The sequence below is a fragment of the Podarcis gaigeae genome, assembly GCF_964106915.1.
Source record: "Podarcis gaigeae genome assembly, chromosome: 2".
Classification (NCBI taxonomy): Eukaryota; Metazoa; Chordata; class Lepidosauria; order Squamata; family Lacertidae; genus Podarcis; species Podarcis gaigeae.
Genome location: NC_139679.1, coordinates 114,276,989 through 114,301,541, shown reverse-complemented (window position 1 = coordinate 114,301,541; position 24,553 = coordinate 114,276,989). Strand labels below are relative to the sequence as shown.

The 24,553-nt window shown below is 45.1% G+C and overlaps 1 protein-coding gene across 1 annotated transcript in view; it reads right to left on the bottom strand.

The window, feature by feature from the left end:
• The window catches only part of SLC44A4 (solute carrier family 44 member 4), a 64,855-nt gene that overhangs the window by 28,777 nt on the left and 11,525 nt on the right, over positions 1–24,553 (bottom strand). Inside the window, exons 2-7 of the mRNA XM_083723810.1 lie at positions 13,599–13,647; positions 10,617–10,690; positions 9,192–9,270; positions 4,706–4,805; positions 2,589–2,717; positions 621–681 (exon numbers count right to left, since the gene is read on the bottom strand). Coding sequence (XP_083579936.1) covers positions 621–681; positions 2,589–2,717; positions 4,706–4,805; positions 9,192–9,270; positions 10,617–10,690; positions 13,599–13,647 — 492 coding nt within the window. The remainder of the gene's footprint in view (positions 1–620; positions 682–2,588; positions 2,718–4,705; positions 4,806–9,191; positions 9,271–10,616; positions 10,691–13,598; positions 13,648–24,553) is intronic.

The following is a 24,553-nucleotide window of genomic DNA, read 5'->3' as shown; positions in this document are numbered from 1 at the left end:
AAAAAAATCCTCATAGCAACCCTGCAAGGTAGGAAAGTTATCTTGAGAGGGAGTGAATGGTCCAAGGTCCCTTAAGTGAACCTGGGCCTTAGTCAGTCCACTTCTCACCATGACACCACACCACACTGGCTCTTTGGTACGAATTCTTGGCTGAATAAATTATAAAATCACAGTAGCAAATTCAAACACACATGAAATTCACACACAGAGACCATGCGTACATATTTCAAACATGAACTGCAATATTTTCCTTGAACCGAGAAGTCCTCGCTCCCAAACGCCTCCCCAGAACATAAACAGCTGTTTTATACAGAGTTAGACCATTTGACCCTATATTTCCCAGAGGTTCTGGTCACCCATGTGGTCTAAGGACGCTTCACTCTTTTGCCCCAGTAAATTAAAATTCCTCATGATGCCCCAGGGTACAGAGAGGGTCCAAGCCCCACTGAAAGTTGTACAGTAGGGATTTTTTTTTGCTAGGCATTGCTTTTCCTTTTGGCAGTGCTGAAGCAACGAAAGACCGAGCAGAATTCTTTCCTGTGCCGCTCATCAAGGTAGATGAAACATCAGTCAAAGGACTGAGGGCTTGTGAGCAGACTGAACCCTGATCATGTGCTCACCTGGCTCAGACGGGACAGTGAATTCTGGACAAAGTTGCAGGTTGAGAATTTCTGACACACTCTGTGAATTAAACAGGAAGTGAAAACTTGCTTTCTGGTGCAGTTTCATTCATTCAAGATATCCCCACCACCACCATCTAAAAATCTTTCAGCCAACGTGGCTCTTCCCAGCAATTTAGTGCAAATTTCTCCTAATTAACCCATTTATTCTATGCAACGTTGACACTTTGGGCAAGCAACTTCCCTTTCTATGATGCGATCTTGCATGCTTGTCTCACCAATACCTTCATTTTTATACACCCTTTATCCCTCATTTTTGTAAATGTTGTTTGGCTGGAGGACTGCTTCGCAAAATTCAGGCAGGTGCAATTTTCAAAGGCTATAGCCGTGTTTCGTTCGTGTATTGTTTTGGAAAGTGAGAATGTGACAGATCCGGCTTTAAATGTGTGCTGAATCAAATATTTCCTCCATCCCTATCCAGAAGGAGAGGAGGAAACCAAGGCAAACACTCCCAACAAGAGACAGTGGTGGCCACTAATTTGGATGGCTTTAAAAGGGGACTATAAGGCTCTCCAGGGACGCGGGTGGCGCTGTGGGTTAAACCACAGAGCCTAGGACTTGCCGATCAGAAGGTCGGTGGTTCGAATCCCCATGATGGGGTGAGCTCCCGTTGCTCGGTCCCTGCTCCTGCCCACTTAGCAGTTTGAAAGCACGTCAAAGTGCAAGTAGATAAATAGGTACCACTCTGGCGGGAAGGTAAATGGCATTTCCGTGCGCTGCTCTGGTTCACCAGAAGCGGCTTAGTCATGCTGGCCACATGACCCGGAAGCGATGATTCTTCAACATCGACTTCGTTGGACTGGTCCTGTTGTGCAGATGCCTGATTACCATCTTTCAAAGCAACAACTCTATTCCAAACTCAAGAATGGAAAGCGAAATATCGGTGGAAAACAAAATCTAAAAAAATGTAGTATAAGCACTGATAACTGGGAAACACCGGCCTGCGAGCGCTCTAATTGGAGAATAGTCTCGACGAAAGCTGTCGTGAACTTCGAAGAATTCAGGGAGAAAGGGAGAAACAAGCTTTGAGGAAGGCATATTTGGCAAACCCTCACCACAATCAACTCCCACTTGGAAACCTATGTCCCCACTGTGGAAGGATGTGTGGATCCAGAATTGGCCTCCACAATCACTTATGGACATACCATTATGTCAGGTGAACTAATGCCAGTGTATTGGAAGAAGCAAAGATCACCAGTGTCGAAGCGATGATTCTCCAACATCAACTTTGTTGGACTGGTCATATTGTGCAGATGCCGGATGATCGTCTTCCAAAGTAACTACTCTATTCCAAACTTAAAAATGGAAAGTGTAATGCTGGTGGTCAGCAAAAGACTCTCTCAAGGCAAATCTTTAAAAATGTAGTATAAACACTGACAACTGGGAAACACTGGCCTGCGAGCATTCCAGTTGGAGAACAGCCTTTACCAAAGGGGTCATGGGCTTTGAAGACACTCGAACTCAGGACGCAAGGGAGAAACGTGCTAAGAGGAAGGCATGCTTGGCAAACCCTCACTGTGATCAACTCCCACCCGGAAACCTATGTCCCCACTGTGGAAGGACGCGTGGGTCCAGAATTGGCCTCCACAATCACTTACAGACTCATTGTTAAAGCAGTGTTTATGGAAGACAATCCTACTCGTCTACGAGCGATCGCCAAAGAAGAAGAAGATCTCTGAATATACTTCTGCTGGGAATTGCAAGGAGGAGAGGGCTGTTATGTTCAGGTTCTGCTTTTGGGCTTTCCATCAAGGCATCTGACTGGGCCCTGCAACAACAGGACTCCGGACTAGATGGGCCACAGGAATGATCCAGCGGGGATCTCTTCTTACGGCCTGTACACTTGCTGAGTGGAGAAATGGGTGGGGGTGAAGAACTAACCTGCCGTAATAAAAGGTGCCAACTTACCAGGCTGGTCGTCGTGAGGTTAATCGCTGGCTGGCACAGGGTCTGGTTCCATACGTCCTCGGGTTTATCCTTTCGGATAATCTGCGGAGGCACCGCCCAGAACTTGGAAGGGCAGGACGGGACACAGATCTGGAGAGAGGGAAAGGAAGGGTTTGTCAAGATTATCGATTGCTTTGATCTGACAGAATTTCCAATTGTCACATCTGGCGTCTGGGAGAAGTCAAGACGCCCAACTTCTCACTTTCTTGGTTTTGCCCTCTCTGGCAGTTAGGGTTGCCAGCTTTTTACAATGGTCCTACTTCTGTGCCATAATCATATTTTATTTTATTTTATTTTTAATGTTGCAATGCATATATGAAATCTTTACATAATGATACATATACATTATATTCATAAATTCACATTTTCACATTTCATTATGTACCCACATTTATCCATTTCTTATTTCTTGTCCTGTGTCTTCCCTCCACCTGTTCGTGACTTCCTTGTTATTATTTTATAACTTTATTATTGATTTTTCCTCAGGTCTTTATTGTCGTTCTGAATCCTTTTGGAAACTTCTTCTTGTTTATTTGTCTTGATTTTTAATTGCTGAACTGTTTTGTCTAGCTCTTTATTTTTTATTGTCAGGTCTTTTACCTGACCTTGAAGATCTATTATTATTATTTTTAAATTTTGTTCAATCTTATTGTTCATTGAATCCAGTTTATCATTTATATTTTTGTCCATGTTAACTAGCAAATCTTTCAGATCTGCATTGGGATCAATTTCTGCTGTTGAGTGTCTCCTACCTTGGGACCTGGCAGTAACAGTTATTTTAGACTGTATTTTCTTCTCAGCCATCTTGACCTTCCGTTTCTTTTTCTTATGTACGCAGGTTAATATGCTTTGGCCCAGGTTTGGTTGGTGATGTCTTTAAATAAGACCAGAGCCTCCAAGTCTGTAATATTTCAAACTGTTGGGATCCGTCAGGTTATGAATCCTAAGTTCTTATTGCTCTTATTTCATTCCTTTCCTCCCCCTCCCTTTTTGTTATGGATATTCAACAAGATTTATTATTCCCACTATAGTCATACCTCATGTTACGTTTGCTTCGTGTTACGTTTTTTCAGGTTACGTCCCGTGGCGACCCGGAAGTACCAGAAAGGGTTACTTCCGGGTTTCGCCGCTCGCGCATGCACAGATGCGCAAAATGATGTCACACACATGCACAGAAGCAATGAATCGCAACCCGCGCTGCAAACAGGCCTCTGGAACGGATCCCATTCGCAACCAGAGGTACCACTGTATTTAACCATATAAGACCGGTCTTGAAAGACCCACACTGGCTCCCAGTATGTTTCCGAGCACAATTCAAAGTGTTGGTGCTGACCTTTAAAGCACTAAACGGCCTCGGTCCAGTATACCTGAAGGAGCGTCTCCACCTCCATCATTCTGCCTTGTCACTGAGGTCCAGCTCCAAGGGCCTTCTGGCGGTTCCCTCCCTGCGAGAAGCCAAGTTACAGGGAACCAGGCAGAGGGCCTTCTCGGTAGTGGCACCTGCCCTGTGGAATGCCCTCCCACCAGATGTCAAAGAGGAAAATAACTACCAAACTTTTAGAAGAAATCTGAAGGCAGCCCTGTTTAGGGAAGCTTTTAATGTTTAATAGGTTATTGTATTTTAGTGTTTTGTTGGAAGCAGCCCAGAGTGGCTGGGGAAACCCAGCCAGATGGGCGGGGTATAAATAATAAAATTTATTATTTTTATTATTATTATTAACAGAAGAGATAGATTAATTATTATTATTATTAACAGAAGAGATAGAAGAGTCGGCTTCAAATATAAAGGATGAGCACATCAACACATTTTTCCTGCCATAATCATCATCAGCATAGTGCACAAGGGAAGGGCTGTGGCTCAGTGGGAAAGAGCATATTCCACATGCACAAGCCTTGGGTTCAGTCCCTTGGTGGCACTCGGCAGTGCCTGGAAAGAAGGCTGATGTAATGCAATTTGAAACTTGGCAGTGGGGAGATAAAGTTGAAGGGAAACAAAACAAAATGGACGTGAGGAAGTGCTTCCTGCTACAGCCAGCTCCATCTCAGGAATCCCTCCTGAGCCCGCCCAGTCTTCTTACCTGCGGTGTAGGGCACTGCAATCCGCTCATCGCAGCTGATATGACATTGAAGCTTGTGGCGCATTTCATAATGTTGAGGTAGAAAACAAAAGGTTTGCCCCTACAAAACACACACATAGAGAGTGAAACAAACCCAGATTAAATAAACAGAGGGTAGGGAGGAGAGGGGAGGCTGTACTTTTTTTTTTGTTTCTTTCTTTTTTATTCAAATTTTATTAACATATAAAACACATACAGATACATTTACACAATACACATACACAACACACTACCTTATTTTCAAAACATAAAACATACCTACTTCACTCTATATAATACCTACCTATACAGTGGTACAGTGGTGCCTCGCAAGACGAAAATAATCCGTTCCGCGAGTCTCTTCATCTAGCAGTTTTTTCGTCTTGCGAAGCAACCTTATTAGTGGCTTAGCGGATTAGCAGTATTAGCGGTTTTGTGGCTTAGCGGCTATTAAAGGCTTAGCGACTTAGCGGCTAAAAGGCTATTAGCGGCTTAGCGGCTTAGCAAAAGGGGGGGAAGCGAAAAAAATCGCAAGACTCGCAAGACGTTTTCGTCTTGCGAAACAAGCCCATAGGGAAATTCGTCTTGCGAAGCGCATCGAAAAACAGAAAACCCTTTCGTCTAGCGGGTTTTTCGTCTTGCGAGGCATTCGTCTTGCGGGCACCACTGTACCTCGGTTTACATACACTTCAGGTTACATACGCTTCAGGTTACAGACTCCACTAACCCAGAAATATTACCTCGGCTTAAGAACTTTGCTTCAGGTTGAGAACAGAAATCATGCAGCGGCGGTGCAGTGGCAGTTGGAGGCCCCATTAGCTAAAGTGGTGCTTCAGGTTAAGAACAGTTTCAGGTTAAGAACAGACCTCCAGAATGAATTAAGTTCTTAACCCGAGGTACCACTGTACTGTACATATCAACAAACCTACACGCCTACCCTACACAGACACCCACCAAGTGACTTGACTTCCAGCCATTCTTGTTACGCTATTTTTCCAACTACAGTCATACCTCGGGTTGAAGACGCTTCGAGTTGAGCACGTTCGAGTTGCGCTCCTCAGCAACCCGGAAGTAACGGAGTGCATTACTTCTGGGTTTCAATGGTTGCGCATGCGCAGATGCTCAAAATGACGTCGCACGCATGCACAGAAGTGGCAAAAAGCGATGCGCAAGTGCGCAGACGCACTGTCGCTAGTTACGTTTACTGTTAGATACGAACGGGGCTCCAGAACGGATCCCATTCGTATCTAGAGGTACCACTGTAGCTTAAACACATTTCATTATTTCTTTAATCTCTTCTTCTATCTTGACTTTGCTCTCCTTTCACTCTGGATTCACTCAATATCTGTCAGAAATTCTACTTTTCCCACATAAATTTTGATGTATTCCTTAAAGATAGCCCACTCCTTATTCACTTTTTGTACCATATCTCCTCTTATCCTCCCTGTTAGTTCAGCAATATGGAAGTATTCCATGAGGGAGGCCGTATCTTAGGCAGGGGCAGAGTCAACAGTTCAGGGGCCAAGGGCTGAGAGAAGCTTTCTTCCCAGGGCAAAGGGCAGGGAGGGGCAACGTCCACTGGGGCTGGGGCATGGACAAAAATGGGGTTAAATGCACCCTGGAGTGGTTTAACAATCATAGAACTGTAGAGCTGGAAGGGAACACGAGAGTCCTGGTATGCCCCACAGAGAAACTTATGGTCTTCAAATAAAAACATCTTGAAGGTCCCAGGCCACAGAGAAGTTAGGCTGGCCTCAACTAGAGCCAGGGCTTTTTCGGCTGTGGCTCCAATCTGGTGGAACGCTCTGTCACTAGAGACTAGGGCCCTGCGGGACTTGACATCTTTCCGCAGGGCCTGCAAGACAGAGCTGTTCCACCAGGCCTTTGGCCAGGGCACAGCCTGACTCCCTCCCTCGGCAATCTTCGTGGAGCTCTGGCACAATGGTTGCCGGTGGCTTGATTTGAATCAATTTTATAATGAATGATTTTAGAGTGTTGTTTGTGCTATACTTTTGTACTGTTTATTGTTGTTAGCCGCCCTGAGCCCGGCTTCGGCTGGGGAGGGCGGGATATAAATAAAATTTATTATTTATTATTATTATTATTATTATCTAGCCCAACCCCCTGCAATGCAGGAATCTTTTGGCCAACATGTGTTTCGAACCCACAACCTTGAGATGAAGAAGAAGAGTTTGGATTTGATATCCCGCTTTATCACTACCCGAAGGAGTCTCAAAGTAGCTAACATTCTCCTTTCCCTTCCTCCTCCACAACAAACACTCTGTGAGGTGAGTGGGGCTGAGAGACTTCAGAGAAGTGGGACTGGCCCAAGGTCACCCAGCAGCTGCATGTGGAGGAGTGGGGAATCGAACCCAGTTCCCCACATTATGAGTCCACCACTCTTAACCACTACACCACACTCTGGTCTTGTGCTCTACCAACTGAGCTATCCCAGTGCCAATCGCTCTTCCCAGGGAGTTCTAAGAACCGCAACTCTGCAAGGTGAACAACTCTCAGCACCTTTGACAGACTACAGTTTACAGGATTCTCTAGGGGGAGCCATGATTGTTTAAACTGGTATCACGATGCTTTTAACAAATAGTGCAGGTGCGGCCAATACTGAAAGTTGGATCATGTACAACCGCCCTGATACCATCAACGAGCTCAAATCATCACAAGTTAGGGATGGAAGGAAATATGTTTTGATTCTTGAATTTTCCCATTCTATCTCAAATTCCTTACTTTAAAAAGTAGAGACATCACCTTGCCGACAAAGGTCCGTACAGTTAAAGCTATGATTTTCCCAGTAGTGATGTATGGAAGTGACAGCTGGAACGTAAAGAAGGCTAATCACCGAAGAATTGATGCTTTTTAATTATGGTGCTGGAGGAGACTCTTGAGAGTCCCATGGACTGCAAGAAGATCAAACCTCTCCATTCTGAAGGAAATCAGCCCTGAGTGCTCACTGGAAGAACAGATCGTGAAGCTGAGGCTCCAATACTTTGGCCACCTCGTGAGAAGAGAAGACTCCCTGGAAAAGACCCTAATGTTGGGAAAGATGGAGGGCACAAGGAGAAGGGGATGACAGAGGACGAGATAGTTGGACAGTTGTTCTCGAAGCTACCAGAATGAGTTTGACCAAACTGCGGGAGGCAGTGGAAGACAGGAGTGCCTGGCGTGCTCTGGTCCATGGGCTCACGAAGAGTCAGACACGACTAAACAACAAAAAATCTCAAATTCATTGGACATGACTAAATGACTAAACAACAACAAATCTCTGGGTTTGTGGGGCATAGGAATTCATTCATTATTATTTTTTCAAAATATAGTCTGGCCCTAAACAACACTAAACTAAACAACAACAACAAATCTCAAATTCCATTCTCCACACTTCTGCAGCGATGTGCAAATTTCTTTCTTTTTTTTAAAAAAAGTGTTAATTTCAGTGTGAATTTCTCCTAACAAACTTATTTTTGAGATGCGGTTTTGACTAGCAAGAGATTTCCCCTAATATAATGCATTTCTGTATGGTATTTAAGTGACATATTATTTACGCATCAGTTGCATGGCAAAGTTTGGATAAGGGAGAATTCTGAAGAACGGCTGTGCTTCTGGGTTCTCATACTGTTTTGGAAAGTGAACATTTCATAGATTCACCTTCAAATTTCTCCTCCCAACGCCCCCATCACGAATGCACAGTAAAAAGGATTTCGGGGGGGGGGAGGTATTAGGAAACTGTGTACGTGCAGCTACTCACACAGAGTCTATTAAGGTTTGGCAGACAGCCAGAAGGCAATCTGAAGGAGTAAGTCTGCCTGGTGATAACAGAGTCATGGAGACAGCTCCCTGATTGGTCAAGCTCTCTTAAGGGAGTGATAATTAATGGCCTACTAACTGGAATGTGTGAGTTCAGAGGTTCAGAGTTCTGTGTGTCAGTGTAGGAGTTGTGAGTTGTGTCAGAGAGAGCTAGCATAAGATCCGTGTTCTGTAAATAGTCCACTGTATATAATAAACACCTAACTACAAGTTCCTGGTTTCTGCTTTGTCTATCCTGTCTGCAGCTAAGTTGCCATTTGCTTCCGTGGATTCTGCGTTTACTCTGCTAGGTCTGGCTAAGGTCCTGCAACTAGTCAGAAAGTTGCGAAACACCAAATAGGTTTTACCAATAGGAGGTGGGCGCAAGTCATGTAAAGAAAGAGACACAGCAAATGCATAAAATGAAGAAGAAAAAGGTGAAGCAGCAGACTCGACTGTTGACAAAAGGGGAAACACGAATGTTAGAAGGAAGCAAAAACTAAAAACAAGATAAGTCGATGAGGAAAAGGAGGGGGAAGAAAATGGCTCTGCCAGGCCAAGGTACTTTTCTGGCCATGGATTCCAGCCTTGTGCGCTTACTAAACACGCTCCCCGTGACAATGCACCCTTCACAATTGGTTCCCCCTTCTTTCCCGTGGGTCTCTGTACCTACCGGTTTTCGCCAATTCCGCAATATGCTCCAGTTGAATTCCTGGGATAAATAGCCTGCCGGGGATCACCGTATAGCCAGGCTAGGATTGAGAAGAAACAAAGGATAAGGGAAGTGAGGAAAAGCGCTCGCATTTTTACAGAGGCGCTGTGAGGTGGTGTTGGTTAGGGGTCGACTCAAAGGCGGGACAATGGCCAGTGCTATTTTCATAGAAAAAGAGGTGCTGGAACTCACCATGAACACCTCCCTTGTTCTCTTATAATGGCACCTGAGAGGTGCCGGAACTAAGTTCCAGTGATTTCCAACTGGAAAAAAAGCCTTGGGACATCCTATTCCATACCCTCAAACATTTTTCCGATGAAAATAGGGACATCCTAAGGAAAAGTGGGACATTCCAGGATCAAATCTAGCCCATAACACTGCAGTTTTTTTGTTTTTATGCTGAAGATTCTTACTATTACAGTGTCTGTAAATGGTAAAACGCGTCTTAGCACAAAGGGCAGCGCTTTGCAACTTATTTACTTCCGCTGGCACTGAACAGAGATTGTGCCCAAAACCAAGCGTGCAAATGAAAATAACCTGAGTGTTTGATTAATTTCTGCAAGACGGTTTATGACTCTTAGGTTATGTATGTGAGACAATCGTAACAATAACTCACAAAGGAAACAGTTGAAAAGAAATAAATTGAAAATCTGATATCAGGGTGAAGGAAGTCAAAACTTTACGTTATATTTATGTGGTGTAAATGTTTAAGTTTTGTTGGTTGTAACTTTTATTGCCATTATCTAATTTTTAATTAGGGACGCGGGTGGCGCTGTGGGTAAAACCTCAGCGCCTAGGACTTGCCGATTGCCAGGTCGGCGGTTTGAATCCCCGCGGCAGGGTGCGCTCCCGTTGTTCAGTCCCAGCACCTGCCAACCTAGCAGTTCGAAAGCACCCCCGGGTGCAAGTAGATAAATAGGGACCGCTTACCAGCGGGAAGGTAAATGGCGTTTCCGTGTTCTGCGCTGGCTCGCCAGATGCAGCTTGTCACGCTGGCCACGTGACCCGGAAGTGTCTGCGGACAGCGCTGGCTCCCGGCCTCTAGAGTGAGATGAGCGCACAACCCTAGAGTCTGTCAAGACTGGCCCGTATGGGCAGGGGTACCTTTACCTTAATTTTTAATTTATTTTTATTGCTATATATTGTTTTTGTTTTGTATTTCTGTTTTATTGTTGTTGTTTTGATGTATCAATAAAATCTATTTTAATTTAAAAAAAAATAGAAGTAAGAAAGAAAACAACCTGAGTGAATTTGGTTCGCATGTCATGTACTGAAGCTGGCAGAGCTTCCAGACAAACTGCTTCTGCCTGGCAAAACAATAGCTCCAACTTGATTCCACCTTCCTTGCCGAAATCTCCAAGCCCTTTTGCTTTTAGCACTACTTACCCAGAATCCCCACCACAATGTAGCCAGCGATGAAAACCGTGAAGATAATACAGCAGATAATGTCAGTACAGCTCCTGGAAGAGAAGGACGGTGGGAAGACACGTATGAATAGCAGAAATGGGGATGGAGGAGTCTGCTTGGACCCCAAAAACACTCACCCTAGGCTCAGCCTTCAGCAACCTCCAGCTGTTCTGGACTACAACTCCTATTAGCCCCAGCCAGCTTGATGGGAGTTGTAGTCTAGGACATCTGGAGAACGCCTGGGTGACGAAGGAAGCTGCCTGAACTAGACAGCTTAAATTCCTCTGAAGGCCCAACCCTGGAAGAAACAATTAAAATGAGAATTACTCTAAACAAGAGAGCCAGTGTGGTGTAGTGGTTAAGAGCGGTAGACTCGTAATCTGGTGAACCGGGTTCGCGTCTCCGCTCCTCCACATGGAGCTGCTGGGTGACCCTGGGCCAGTCACACTTCCTTGAAGTCTCTCAGCCCCACTCACCTCACAGAGTGTTTGTTGTGGGGGAGGAAGGGAAAGGAGAATGTGAGCCGTTTTGAGACTCCTTCGGGTAGTGATAAAGCGGGATATCAAATCCAAACTCCTCTTCTTCTCTTCTAAACAGGCCGGAAAAGTGCTGTGCGGTTTTCCGTAGGGTTTGGGAAGGAGGAGCCAGGGGAACATTTAAGGGACTAGTCTAGTCCCCCTATTCCACTGACTGCACACCACTGGGCTAGAGAGCATTTTTTCTTCACATAACTGAGTCATCACTAGAGATATTGAAGAATATAGGAGACGGGGAGCCAAAATTGCCAATGTTCCCCTATCCGGAATGTGAATCAATCCAGGGAATGCAATCAGCATTTGCTCTTCTTTATTTTATCTTCATTTATTTATTGCATTTATATCTTACCTTTCCCCCTCCAAGGAGCTCAATGCGGCATACAGTCATACCTTGGTTCTCAAACAGAATCTGTTCCAGAAGTCCATTCGACTTCCGAAAACCAAGGCGCTCAAGACATTCAAAAACCAAGGCGCGGCTTCCAACTGGCTGCAGGAGCCGTAGAAGCCGAGTCGGACGTTTGACTTCCCAAAAACATTCGCAAACCAGAACACTCATTACTAGGTTTGCGGCGATTGGGAGGCAAACCTTTCAAGCCGCAAGGCGTTCGACAACCAAGGTACGACTGTACACGGTTCTTGCCTTCCTTACAGTGGTATCTCTGGTTACGAACTTAATTCGTTCTGGAGGTCAGTTCTTAACCTGACAGGGTTCTTAACCTGAGGTACCACTTTAGCTAATGGGGCCTCCCGCTGCCGCCGCGCGATTTCTGTTCTCATCCTGGGGCAAAGTTCTTAACCCGAGGTACTATCTCCGGGTTAGTGGAGTCTGTAACTCAAAGTGTCTGTAACCTGAGGTCTTTGTAATCCGAGGTACCACTGTATTTAACCCTCAGGGTTCGAATCCCCACACAGCGATGAAGCTTACTGGGTAACCTTGGGCCAGTCAGAACCTCTCAGCATAACCTACCTCACAGGTTTAGTTACAGGTAGGTAGCCGTGTCATAGCTGTCAACCTTCCCTTTTTTTGTGGGAAATTCCCTTCTTCCAGCGCTGTTTCCCACTGCTTCCCGCTGCTATCCCGGATTGTTAGATATCCCGTAGACTGTCTCCGGGACAGGTGAGGCTGCTGATCCCTTATTTTCAAATCTGAAAGTTGACAGCTATGAACCGTGTTGGTCTGCCGTAGTCGAAACAAAATTAAAAAATTCCTTCCAGCAGCACCTTAGAGACCAACTAAGTTTGTTATTGGTATGAACATTCGTGTGCACACACACTGAAGTTGAAGTGTGCATGCACACGAAAGCTCATACCAATAACAAACTTAGCTGGTCTCTAAGGTGCTACTGGAAGGAATTTTTAAATTTTGTTTTGACTACCTCACAGGGTTGTTGTGAGGAAAAAATGGGGAAGGGGAGAACCATGAACGAGCCCCTTGGAGGAAAAGGCAGGATATAAACACAATCAAATAAATGGATGGGAAATTTTTCAGTTTTATTCACACTTTCCCCTAATTTATGTGGGGTTTTTTTTTATAAACATTGATTGGAGAACAGCATCATAACATTCGAGTAAGGGAGAACTGAGCAAAATGGCTGCGTTTCAGTTCCCGTATTGTTTCAGAAAGGGTCAGTTGGATAGACCGAGCTGCAAATGGAAAATCAATAATAATACTAATACTACTACTAATAATAATAATAATCCCACATTCCTAGTCAGGGATGATGGTAGCTGTCATCTGGCAACATCTGAAGGGCTACAGGCATAGCTGTCAACTGTTCCTTATTTGGTGGGAAAGTCCCTTATCCCAGCGCTGTGTCCCACTGCTGTCCCTTATTGATGATGTCCCTTAAATTTCCCGGGTTTTAAAGGAAGCAGCTTCTCTCCCTCCCTCCCTGCTGGCCAGGGAGGAGGGAGGCTCCAACTGTGTTGCTTGGCTGCGTTGTTCACCCAATAAGGAGTCTAAGAACGACTGGGGGGTGGAGCTTGCATGCCTTGTGCCAATCAAATCGGCCACGTTGCCTGGGGACTCGCCTTTGCTCAGCGCTTCCCAGCAGAGAGGTGACGTGGTTTTCCTTGCCGCATCCCCTTTGCCGGGTTGCTGCGCTGTGGGAACCACCACTTGAGGCTTCATTTGGCTGCTGGCTGGGCTTTCTGCCTTTGGCTCGGAGGGGCTCAGAAGTTGAACATTACTGTGCTCCTTGGAAAATCCCTTATTTTGGCTGCTGGTCCCTTATTTTCAAGGCTGCTGGTCCCTTATTTTCAAATCTGCAAGTTGACAGCTGTGGCTACAGGTTCCCTGCAGTTGGAACCTAAGCCGGCCTATTCTCCTCTTAGGCCGCCTTGCCTCCCAGCCGCTTTCAAAGACACCACACAGGTACTCCAGATTGCAGCCAATTCATCTGCCCATGCGCAAAGCGTTTCTTACCTATTTTTGATGGGGCCGTGGAAACTCGGGTCATGTTTCAACTTGTCCCCTGGTGAGAGAGAGATGGGGGTGGGTGGGTAAATCGAGGACAGGAGGAAATATCTACTATGTCCCAGCAAGAAATGTGGAGGCTATGGAATCACAGAATTGGAGAGCTGGATGGGACTCCCAGGGTTCATCCACTCCACCCCCTTCAATGCAGGAATATTTTTGCCCAAAGTGGGATTCGAACGCACATCCCTGAGATCCAGAGTCTCATGCTCTACCAACGGAGCCATCCATGGGTTTACGTAGGTTTTACTGTTCGGACCGAGAGCCACCGCAAAGCCTTTGGAGCAACTTTCTTTCCCCTCACCATGTCAGTTATAGAAAAGTATTTAATTTTACAATTAACATTTGTAAAAAAAAAAAAAAAAAGCCTGAAGTATTTGTGTTAGGGATTGTAGGGAAAGACCTGCCAAGGAAACTGAAAAACATCTTTATGTACGCGACAACGGCGGCAAGAGTCTTAATAGCACAAGGATGGAAGAACGAGGAAATCCCGACCAAAGAACTGTGGCAAGAGAAATTGATGGACTATGTGGAATTGGCGAAATTGACACACAAACTACGTGATAAGGACAACTGTGACTTTAAAGAAGAATGGGAACCTTTTACAAAGTACTTAAAGAAACAACAAAATGAACTGGACTCCTTGGCAGGTTTTGAACAAACATACACAAACTTTTTATTGGTAACATATAGATAGATAAATTAAGGATATTTACAATTTTATAATATGCAGAGAATAATATGAGAGAGGAGCTGAGGGGCGTCCGGGGAGGGTAGGGTGGGTTTTTCTTTGGGGGGGAGGGGGAAAATGGGAGGGGAATGAGGATGATGTACTGTATTTTTTGCTCTATAAGACTCACTTTTTCCCTCCTAAAAAGTAAGGGGAAATGTGTGTGCGTCTTCTGGAGTGAATGCAGGCTGCGCAGCTATCCCAGAAGCCAGAACAGCAAGAGGGATCGCTGCTTTTGCTGCTCAGCGATCCCTCTTGCTGTTCTGGCTTCTGAGATTCAGAATATTTTTTTTCTTATTTTCCTCCTCCAACAACTAGGTGCGTCTTATAGAGCAAAAAATAAATTTTGGGTAAATTGTTATGTTGAAATTCTTAATTAAAAAAAATTAAAAAGAAAGAAAGAAAAGTATTTCTCGAAAGGTATGAATCCCAATCAGCTGTGCTTTATTCATTGACTGCCTGACCTTCCCCAAAGGTCCCTCCCAGGGGCTGGAGGCAGCATAATAACACAGCAGGACAGCCCTAGAGCAGCTTGCCATTCTACAAGAAGAGCATAACTTTAGCAGGCAGCCTGGTTGCACGTAAACTGAAAAATTGGCTCCCTCCTTCAAGGAAAAACTAGCTAAGTTGCTGCAACCAGCTGCTTCCAGAAGGTGGATGGTTCTAATTCAAGCCAAGGCGCTGCCATTGCCTGGCTGCCACCCTGCCGTAAGCCTCTTGGGCTAGCAGCCGGCCTGTTATGCGGTGCAATAGGATGCAACAAAGACTGGTTGGTAAGCAACCACAGCCTTCCCTGAATGTCCAGAGTCCCTTGTGGTTGTACAACCCAGGCAACTCGAGAAGCCTCTTTAGATGCTTGCCTTATTTCCCCCAGTGTCAAATTGCCATGCAAATATGGCCCGGTGGAAGGATTGCTTCCTTCTCCTTCACTGGGAACATGATCTTTTTATTCAAACTAAGGCCCGGGGGCCGGATCTGGCCCAATTGCCTTCTAAATCCAGCCCGCAGACAATCCAGGAATCAGCATGTTTTTACATGAGTAGAATGTGTCCTTTTATTTAAAATGCATCTCTGGGTTATTTGTGGGGCATAGGAATTGATTCATTTTTTTTTTTCAAAATACAGTGGATGCTCGGGTTGTGAACGTGATCCATGCAGGATGCACATTTGCAACCTGCAGTGGCGCGTCTGCGCACACGCGGGTTGCGATTCAGTGCTTCTGTGCATGCTAGACTGTCGAAACACGGAAGTAACCTGTTCCGGTACTTCTGGGTTTCTGCGGTCCGCAACCTGAAGAGTCTATAACATGAGGTATGACTGTATAGTCCGGCCCCCCACAAGGTCTGAGGGACAGTGGACCAGCCCCCTGCTGAAAAGTTTGCTGACCCTTGTTTTTATTAATGCCTCTGGCCTTAGGGGAGGAGCATCTCCCATCCTTGCATGTTCATCCAGCTGCTGGACAAAGCTGACACCTCTCTGAGCTGAGACTCATGCTGCTTCTGGTCTGTTTTCCTTTCTGTAATCCTCAAATCCAGGGCTAGTCAACATGGTGTCCTCTAGACCTGGCATGTCCAACTCCCAAGAGACTGCGATCTACTCCCAGTATAAAAAAACTGGCAGTGATCTACCCATTGTCATTGGAGGGAGGAGGAGAGTGTGTGCGGTGGGTGGATTGCCCAGAGTCGTTGAGCTATTTTGGGGAAGGATTGCGCAGACCGTCCGCGGGCCAGATCCAGAAGGCAATTGGGCCTGATCCATCCCGTGGACGTTAGTTTGCCTACCCGTGCTATAAGGCTTCTGTGCACAGAGAATCTCACAATAGCTTCAAGAACACTGTCCAACCATCTCGTCCTCTGTCGTCCCCTTCTCCTTGCGCCCTCCATCTTTCCCAACATCAGGGTCTTTTCCAGGGAGTCTTCTCTTCTCATGAGGTGGCCAAAGTATTGGAGCCTCAGCTTCACAGATACCCACCCCTAATCTGCGGGGAAGTATTGTCACAGCCAAGCCAAACCTCACTGGGAATGATCCAGTTGCCTGTAGGAAAATGGACCCTAGCACAAGAGCACTCTCCCGGTCCGAGGTTTCCAGCAACTGGTGTTCAGAGACATTACTGCCTCGGACTGTGGAGGCAGAGAAAAGCGTTCATGGCTATTATTCATTGATAGCCATATCCTCTGAGAAAGACCCAGTGCCTGGAATTGTCCAGTTTCCTAAGTAGATGGAGCAGAATATGGGGCGTGCCCAAATTCACTTGGAGGAGTTCAATGGCAGTGCTATTAGACTCAATTAGCAAGAGATAAGCGAGGGAGAGCTGTAAAACTCAAACCAGGAAATAGCCACTGTAATCAGAGCCATGGAGGGCATCAGGTGCAAGAAAAGACTATAGCAGCCACCGATGTGGAATACAAAAACATCACTGACAATAAGCTTCTTCCTCGGAATGACATCAACCCTCAGGTATTGGCTGAGCACCTGGGGTCTTTTGCATATAGCACACACACCTGGGCATTTTCATTTTGGTACTGTGCCAAACTTGGAAGCTGATACCCACATGCAAACGTTCAGTGCTTCAGTCGCATCCACAAATCACCTGCAAGGACTGCCACCAGTGGTGTCCCCTTAACCCAGGGGTCAGCAAAGTTTTTCAGCAGGGGGTCAGTCCGCTGTCCCTCAGACCTTGTTGGGGGCCAGACTATATTTTGAAAAAATAATAATGAACGAATTCCTTTGCCCCACAAATAACCCAGAGATTTGTTGTTGTTTACTCGTTTCCAACTCTTCGTGACCCCCTGGACCAGAGCAAGCCAGGCACTCCTGTCTTCCACTGCCTCCCGCAGTTTGGTCAAACTCATGCTGGTAGCTTCGAGAACAATGTCCAACCATCTCGTCCTCTGCTTGTGCCCTCCATCTTTCCCAACATCAGGGTCTTTTCCAGGGAGTCTTCTCTTCTCATGAGGTGGCCAAAGTATTGGAGCCTCAGCTTCAGGATCTGTCCTTCCAGTGAGCACTCAGGGCTGATTTCCTTCAGAATGGAGAGGTTTGATCTTCTTGCAGTCCATGGGACTCTCAAGACTCAGTCAAGGGCTCTCAATAGGTGTGGAGTAATACTCATTTATTTTAATTGGTTTGCTAATACACTTTTCAGGGCGCATAGCCCTCTCCAAGACGGATCGCAACACATAAAAACATCACTGATAAATACAAGAAGCTCCAACATCAAAACCATCGGCTAAGGAAACATGGGAAGCTGCCTTATACAGAGTCAGACCGGCATGCTGGCAACTCTTCGGCATGCTGGCAACTCTTCGGCATGCTGGCAACTCTCCGCAAGCAGCGGGAGCGCTCCCGCTGCTTGCGGAGAGGTCCACGAAGCCTGGGCGCGCTGATCTCAGTGCTGGGCTGCCGCTGCTTGCGGAGCGGTGTGCAAAGCCTGGAGAGTGTGAGGGGTCGGTGCGCACCGACCCCTCTCACTCTCCAGGCTTCAGCAAAAGCCTGCATTCGCACCATAGGACGCACACACATTTCCCCTTCATTTTTGGAGGGGGAAAAGTGCGTCCTATGGTGCGAAAAATACGGTATCAGACTTTTAGAAGACATCTGCAGGCAGCCCTGTTTAGTGAAGTTTTTATCATGTTTTTATTATGCTGGGAATTACCCAGAGGGACTGGGGAGGCCTGGCCAGATGGGCGAGGTATAAGTAATGAATTATTATTATTATTATTATTATTATTATTATTATTATTATTATTATTATTTATTACTAATGCAGACCTACCCAAAGGCTGCCTAGAAATGTCCCTTCACCCAAAATGTAGCTGTGAAGCTCTTAATAGGAGAACCTCATACCAGGCATATAACCAAGAAGGCTGAACTGAGAATCTCATGGAAGGCTTCCCATGGCATTTATTCATTTTAATTTATTGTTGTATGTGGGAAGGCCCCTGTTTTGATCCCTGGCGTCTCCAGCTATGGCTGGAGAAAACCTCAGTGCCTGAAACCCTTGAGAGCTGCTGCCGGCCAGTGCAAGCGAAACTGAGCAACGGTCTGACTCTGTATATATATATTTTTTATATTTATTAAAGATTTTCTTAATACAATAGAAAAAACAAACAAAATAACATATAATTTTTCAATATCCACATTTTCTTCACTTCTTTGGACTTCCTCGCATCTCTCGTTCCTGCGTTCCAAATTTTCGAACTTTACCCAGCAATTTATCACCTTGTTTCAATTCTTATATTATAATTTTCCAATATTGTATCCCTAATTTTAGATAATTTAACCCAGACCTTAAAAGCTTAATTTTAACATAATATTTATCCAAAATTTATCTTTTCTTATATTTTCATTTATCTTCATATTCCTTTTAACTAACTTATTGGTGCCATATTGTTGATAATCTTACATCTTTCTTAACATTCATACAATTTACAATATTTTTGTAAATAGTCCTTAAATTTCTTCCAGTCCTCCTCCACAGCCTCTTCTCCCTCTGGCCGACAATGCCCAAAAGAAAGGCCTCTGGTTTCTTAGGGAAGGTATACTTAAATACCCTTTTCAACTCGTTATATATCATTTCCCAGAAAGCCTTAACTCTAGGGCAGGTCCACCAGAGGTGAAAGAACGTTCCTTCAGTTTCTTTACATTTCCAACATTTATTATCAGACAAATGTTATATTTTTGCAAGCTTGACTGGGGTCATGTACTACCTATATATCATTTTCATAATATTTTCTTTCAAGGCATTACATGCCGTAAATTTCAAACCGGTGGTCCATAACCTTTCCCAGTCAGCAAACATGATATTATACCCTATATCCTGTGCTCATTTTATCATAGCCGATTTGACCGTTTCATCTTGTGTGTTCCATTTTAGCAGCAAATTATACATTCTTGAAAGTACCTTAGTCTTAGGTTCTAACAATTCCGTTTCTAACTTTGATTTTTCCACCTGGAATCCTATCTTTTTATCCAGCTTAAAAACTTCTTTGATCTGAGCATAATGTAACCAATCTCGCACTTTATCTTTTAATTTCTCCAAACTCTGCAACCTCCAATTATCTCCGTCTTTTTCTATTATTTCCCAATATTTCGGCCATTTGGCCTCCATATTGAGTCTTTTCCGGGCCTTAGCTTCCATTGGTGATAACCACCTTGGGGTCTTATTTTCCAATAAGTCTTTATATTTTATCCAGACATTGAACACTGCTTTCCTAACAATATGGTTCTTGAAAGCCTTATGAATTTGTCATACCACAAATATGCATGCCATCCAAAAACGTTGTTAAATCCTTCCAAATCTAAAACATCAGTGTTTTCAAGAAGCAGCCAATCTTTCAACCAGCAGAAAGCTGCTGATTCATAGTACAACTTTAAGTCTGGCAGGGCAAAGCCCCCTCTTTCTTTAGCATCAGTTAGTATCTTAAACTTAATTCTGGGCTTTTTGCCCTGCCAGACAAATTTGGAGATATCTCTTTGCCACTTCCCAAAACACTCCATTTTATCCACAATCTGTAAAGTCTGGAACAAAAACAGCATCTTTGGCAATACATTCATCTTTATAACAGCAATTCGTCCTGACAAGGAAAGTTTCAATCTTGACCAAACTTCTAAATCCCTTTTAATTTCAGACCAACACTTTTCATAGTTATCCTTAAATAGACTCATATTTTTCGCTGTTATGTTTACCCCTAGGTATCTTACTTTTTTAACCACATTTAACTCTGTCTCTTTCTGAAACCTTTCTGATTCTAAAGGTGTCAATTTTTTTTCCAAAACCTTGGTTTTCTGCTTGTTAAGTTTAAATCCCGCCACCCGACCAAACTCCTGAATCAATTGTAATACCCTTTTCGTACTAGACTCTGGCTCCTGTAGGGTCAAAACTAGGTCATCTGCAAATGCTTTAAGTTTATACTGTTTCGCTCCGACCTGAATTCCTTCCACCAACCGGTCTCCTCTAATAATATTCAAGAGCACCTCCAGGACCGAAATAAATAGCAAGGGGGAGATAGGGCAACCTTGTCGTGTTCCTTTTTCAATTTTGAACTCTTCCGTCACCACATTGTTCACTATCAATTTAGCCTTTTGTTCCGAATAAATTGCCTCTATCCCATTCTCAAACCCCCGTCCCACTCCCATCCCTTCCAAATTTTTCTTCATAAACTTCCATGAGATGTTATCAAAGGCCTTCTCCGCGTCTATAAATATTAACACTGCTTTTGTATTGATATTTGTTTGCAAAAGTTCCAAAATGTCAATAATATTCCTTGTATTATCAAACAAATGTCTACCTGGGAGAAAGCCTGCTTGGTCCTTATGAATTACTTCATTTAAAACTTTTAAAAATCTGCTTGCTAAAATGTCTGCAAATATTTTGTAGTCCACATTTAGGAGGGAGATGGGGCGGTAATTCTTAAGTTGTGTCTTTTCAGTTTCTAGTTTGGGTATCAATGTGATGAAAGCTTCTTTCCACGACTCCGGTGCCTTCTTCCCCTCCATAATTTCATTGCAAACCTCCATTAATGGATGTATCAGATAGTCTTTCAATGTCTTATAATATTTGGAGGTAAGCCCATCTGGCCCTGGAGATTTGCCCAGTTGCATGTTCTGAATGGCTTCTTCAATCTCTTGTTGTGTTATTTTATAGTTCAGCGCTGGGCTCCCGCTGCTTGCGGAGACTTGCCTGCATGTTGAAGCCTGCGCGCGCTGAGCTCAGCACGCCCAGGCTTCGCGGACCTCTCCGCAAGCAGCGGGAGCGCTCCCATGGCTTGCAGAGAGCTGCCTGTTTGGGGGCTGGGGTCGGGGGAAGCTCGAGCTTCCCCCGCCCCAGCCCCGCGCCTGGGGGGAAAATAATTTTTTCCCCTTTATTTCCCCCCAAAAAAACTGGGTGCGCCCTATGGTCCGGTGCGCCCTATGGTGCGAAAAATACGGTAGTTATTTATTTCCTTGACATCTGAAGGGAGGGTGTTCCACAGGGTGGGCACCACCACCGAGAAGGCCTTCTGCCTGGTTTCCTGTAACCTCACTTCTCGCAATGAGGGAACCACCAGAAGGCCATCGGCACTGGATCTCAGTGTCCGGGCAGAACGATGGGGGTGGAGACACTCCTTCAGGTATACAGGACCGAGGCCGTTTAGGGCTTTAAAGGTCAGCACCAATGCTTTGAACTGTGCTCGGAAATGTACTGGGAGCCAATGTAGGTCTTTCAGGACCGGTGTTGTATTAAGGCAGTGATGTTCAAACTTTTTTCAAAGAGGGCCAGATTTGATGAAGTGAAGGGCCGTGAGGGCCAACCAAAGGGCTAACCAAAGTTGTTGATTTTTTTTTAGGATTGAGCTTTTTTTAGGATTGAAGTTGTTGAGGGTTTTTTAGGATTTTACCCCAGGAAATAAACTGCCACAGGCGCCGGATTAAACTGACAGGCGGGCCAGATTTAGGCCCCCGAAATGGACTTTGAACATGCCTGTATTAGGGCTTGCTCTGCATCCAGGTCGCTCCCACTGCTAGGTTTTGAAGCAGAGCACACACACACACACACACACACACACAGAGTAGCCGCAATCTGTAGTAATCCTTTGCAAAGAGGCATAGTGCTCCTTCCCTCATGGTAAACACAGAAGCGGGGAGGTTCTCTTCACAGAAAGCACATAAGGGAAACAGTTGCCTCCACCCAGGAAGCATAGAAGGAAATCCCACAAATCTCTCACAAGGAGATTTGAACACTTTGAAGCCAAAATCCGGGACGCCATCTTCCAGGACACCATGTTGTTGTTGTTTTTAAATCACAAGATAAACAAAGAGTCAGTTCCAACTTGACCGGTGTGATTTACTGCCGGCTTCCTTCTGACCCCCACTCTATGCTGACTTTAAGGGCAGCCCCACATGTGGCATGTTGTAGTAGTCAATACAGGCAGGATCAGATTGTAAGCCCCACCCCAAGACTTGACGACAGGATGTAATCCCTTACCCCTTGACCTGCGATTGCCCTGCGCAACTCCAGCACACTGCATTTATCATACAGAGGAGGAATAAATCATAGTAATTACAATGCAGCAAGAGGAATGCTATGGGCAGTCATTAGTTTGCTGTTGACTGCAAATGCATAAAATGAATGGGTACAGCAGGGCAATGAGTGTTCCAGGCTTTCCCTAGAGAGGAAGGCTTTCCCTCTGCAGGCTGCTCAGCATGGGAAACACTCAGATTTCTGGTCCAACTAGTTTGTCGTCAGACACGTGGCCTGCAGCAGGCCGCTCTACAATTCAAGGGCCAATACCTGGTCACTGGTGCATAGATGAAGCCTGGTTCAACTAAGGACTAAACGCTAGGCTTGTACATTGTAAAGTTCCTCACCTGCTTAACTTACAGATAGGTAGCCGTGTTCGTCTGCCATAGTCAAAACAAAAAAATTCCTTCCAGTAGCACCTTAAAGACCAACTAAGTCACTTGCTTAACTTAGACGACTTTAAAAAGGGAGTGTCCAGATTCGTGAGGGACTGAACGCATTCATTCAAGAAAAGCGGGGACATATACAGTGGTACCTCAGGTTACATACGCTTCAGGTTATAGACTCCGCTAACCCAGAAATAGTGCTTCAGGTTAAGAACTTTGCTTCAGGATGAGAACAGAAATTGTGCTCCAGCGGCGCAGCAGCAGCAGAAGGCCCCATTAGCTAAAGTGGTGCTTCAGGTTAAGGACAGTTTCAGGTTAAGAACAGACCTCCGGAACGAATTAAGTACTTAACCTGAGGTACCACTGTAATAAAATGGCGGAAGAAAGCGCAACAGCAGGGATCATTCAGTGCACAGGTAAGGGTTAATTCTGCTAGTGTTCAAGTCATGTAACCAAGAGAGCATAAATATACAAACTAAATAAAGTCTGCTCAGCCATCTGGCGAGACAGGCTGTTATGTTCAGGTCCTGGTTCTGGGCTTTGCTTTAGCCACTGTGAGAACAAGATCCTGGCCTAGGTGGGCCCTCAGACTGAACTAGCAGGCTTTTTTTTTCATGTGAGGAACCTCAATCTTCCTCCCAGATGATGCCCCGTCTTTCCAAGTCACACTCCTCATATCCTCAAGTATTTTTGCCTGGCTGGAATGTGTCCTCGGACTCCAGAAACGCCTCTTGCTCGTCTGGATGGAGCAGGCAGAGGGGTGCGTATGCTTAGAAACTAGCCTATAACACAAATGTAAAATTGTTTACATGCATTTCTGTGCCCACTTTTTCCTCTGGCATTTTGGTACACGTTACTTGGTCGGAGAACCGCACTGCGGAATTTGGAGATACATGAATTGTAAAGGGTGGCTGTATGTCAGTCCGCGTTTTATTTTGGACAATCCGAACTACGTAGGTTCACCTTTAATTACACACCGAGTCAAATTTGTCCCTGCTGAGCTTTACTGACAACCAAGCTACCTCACTCTGTCTAGGGGTAGCGCCAGCCAGAGTCAGTACAGTCATAGCTCGATTCTCAAACGCCTTGTAACTCAAACGTTTTGGCTCCCGAACACCAGTTTGCAAACGTTTTTGGAAGCTGAACGTCTGATACAGCTTCCGATTGAGTGCAGGAAGCTCCTGCGGCCAACTGGAAGCTGTGCCTTGGTTTTCAAACGTTTTCGGAAGTCGAAACCTTGGTTTGCTGTCAGGCCCATTGTCCAAACCTGCTTTGAGAATCCCTTTGAAAAACATCTTTTGGTTCTGAATAGCCTCAGCTTGGTCTAGTCACCATTTGAATTTTCCATAATACAGTGGTAGCTCAGGTTAAGCACTTAATTCGTTCCAGAGGTCCGTACTTAACCTGAAAGTGTTCTTAACCTGAAGCACCACTTTAGCTAATGGCGCCTCCTCCTGCTGCTGTGCGGCTGGAGCATGATTTCTGTTCTCATCCTGAAGCAAAGTTCTTAACCTGAAGCAATATTTCTGGGTTAGCGGAGTCTGTAACCTGAAGCGTATGTAACCTGAAGCGTATGTAACCTGAAGCGTATGTAACCCAAGGTACCACTGTACGGGTAGGGATGCCATAGTCTGAAGAGCAAAAAAAAGAGGACACATTCGCCAACTTCTACTTTTAACTATGGATCGCTATGACTACTCTCCTTTTACATGCCCATGAAAAACAGGATGTGTCCTGGAAAAAGAGGACATGGGGCATCCCTAAATCAGCTCCAGGGCACAGGTGA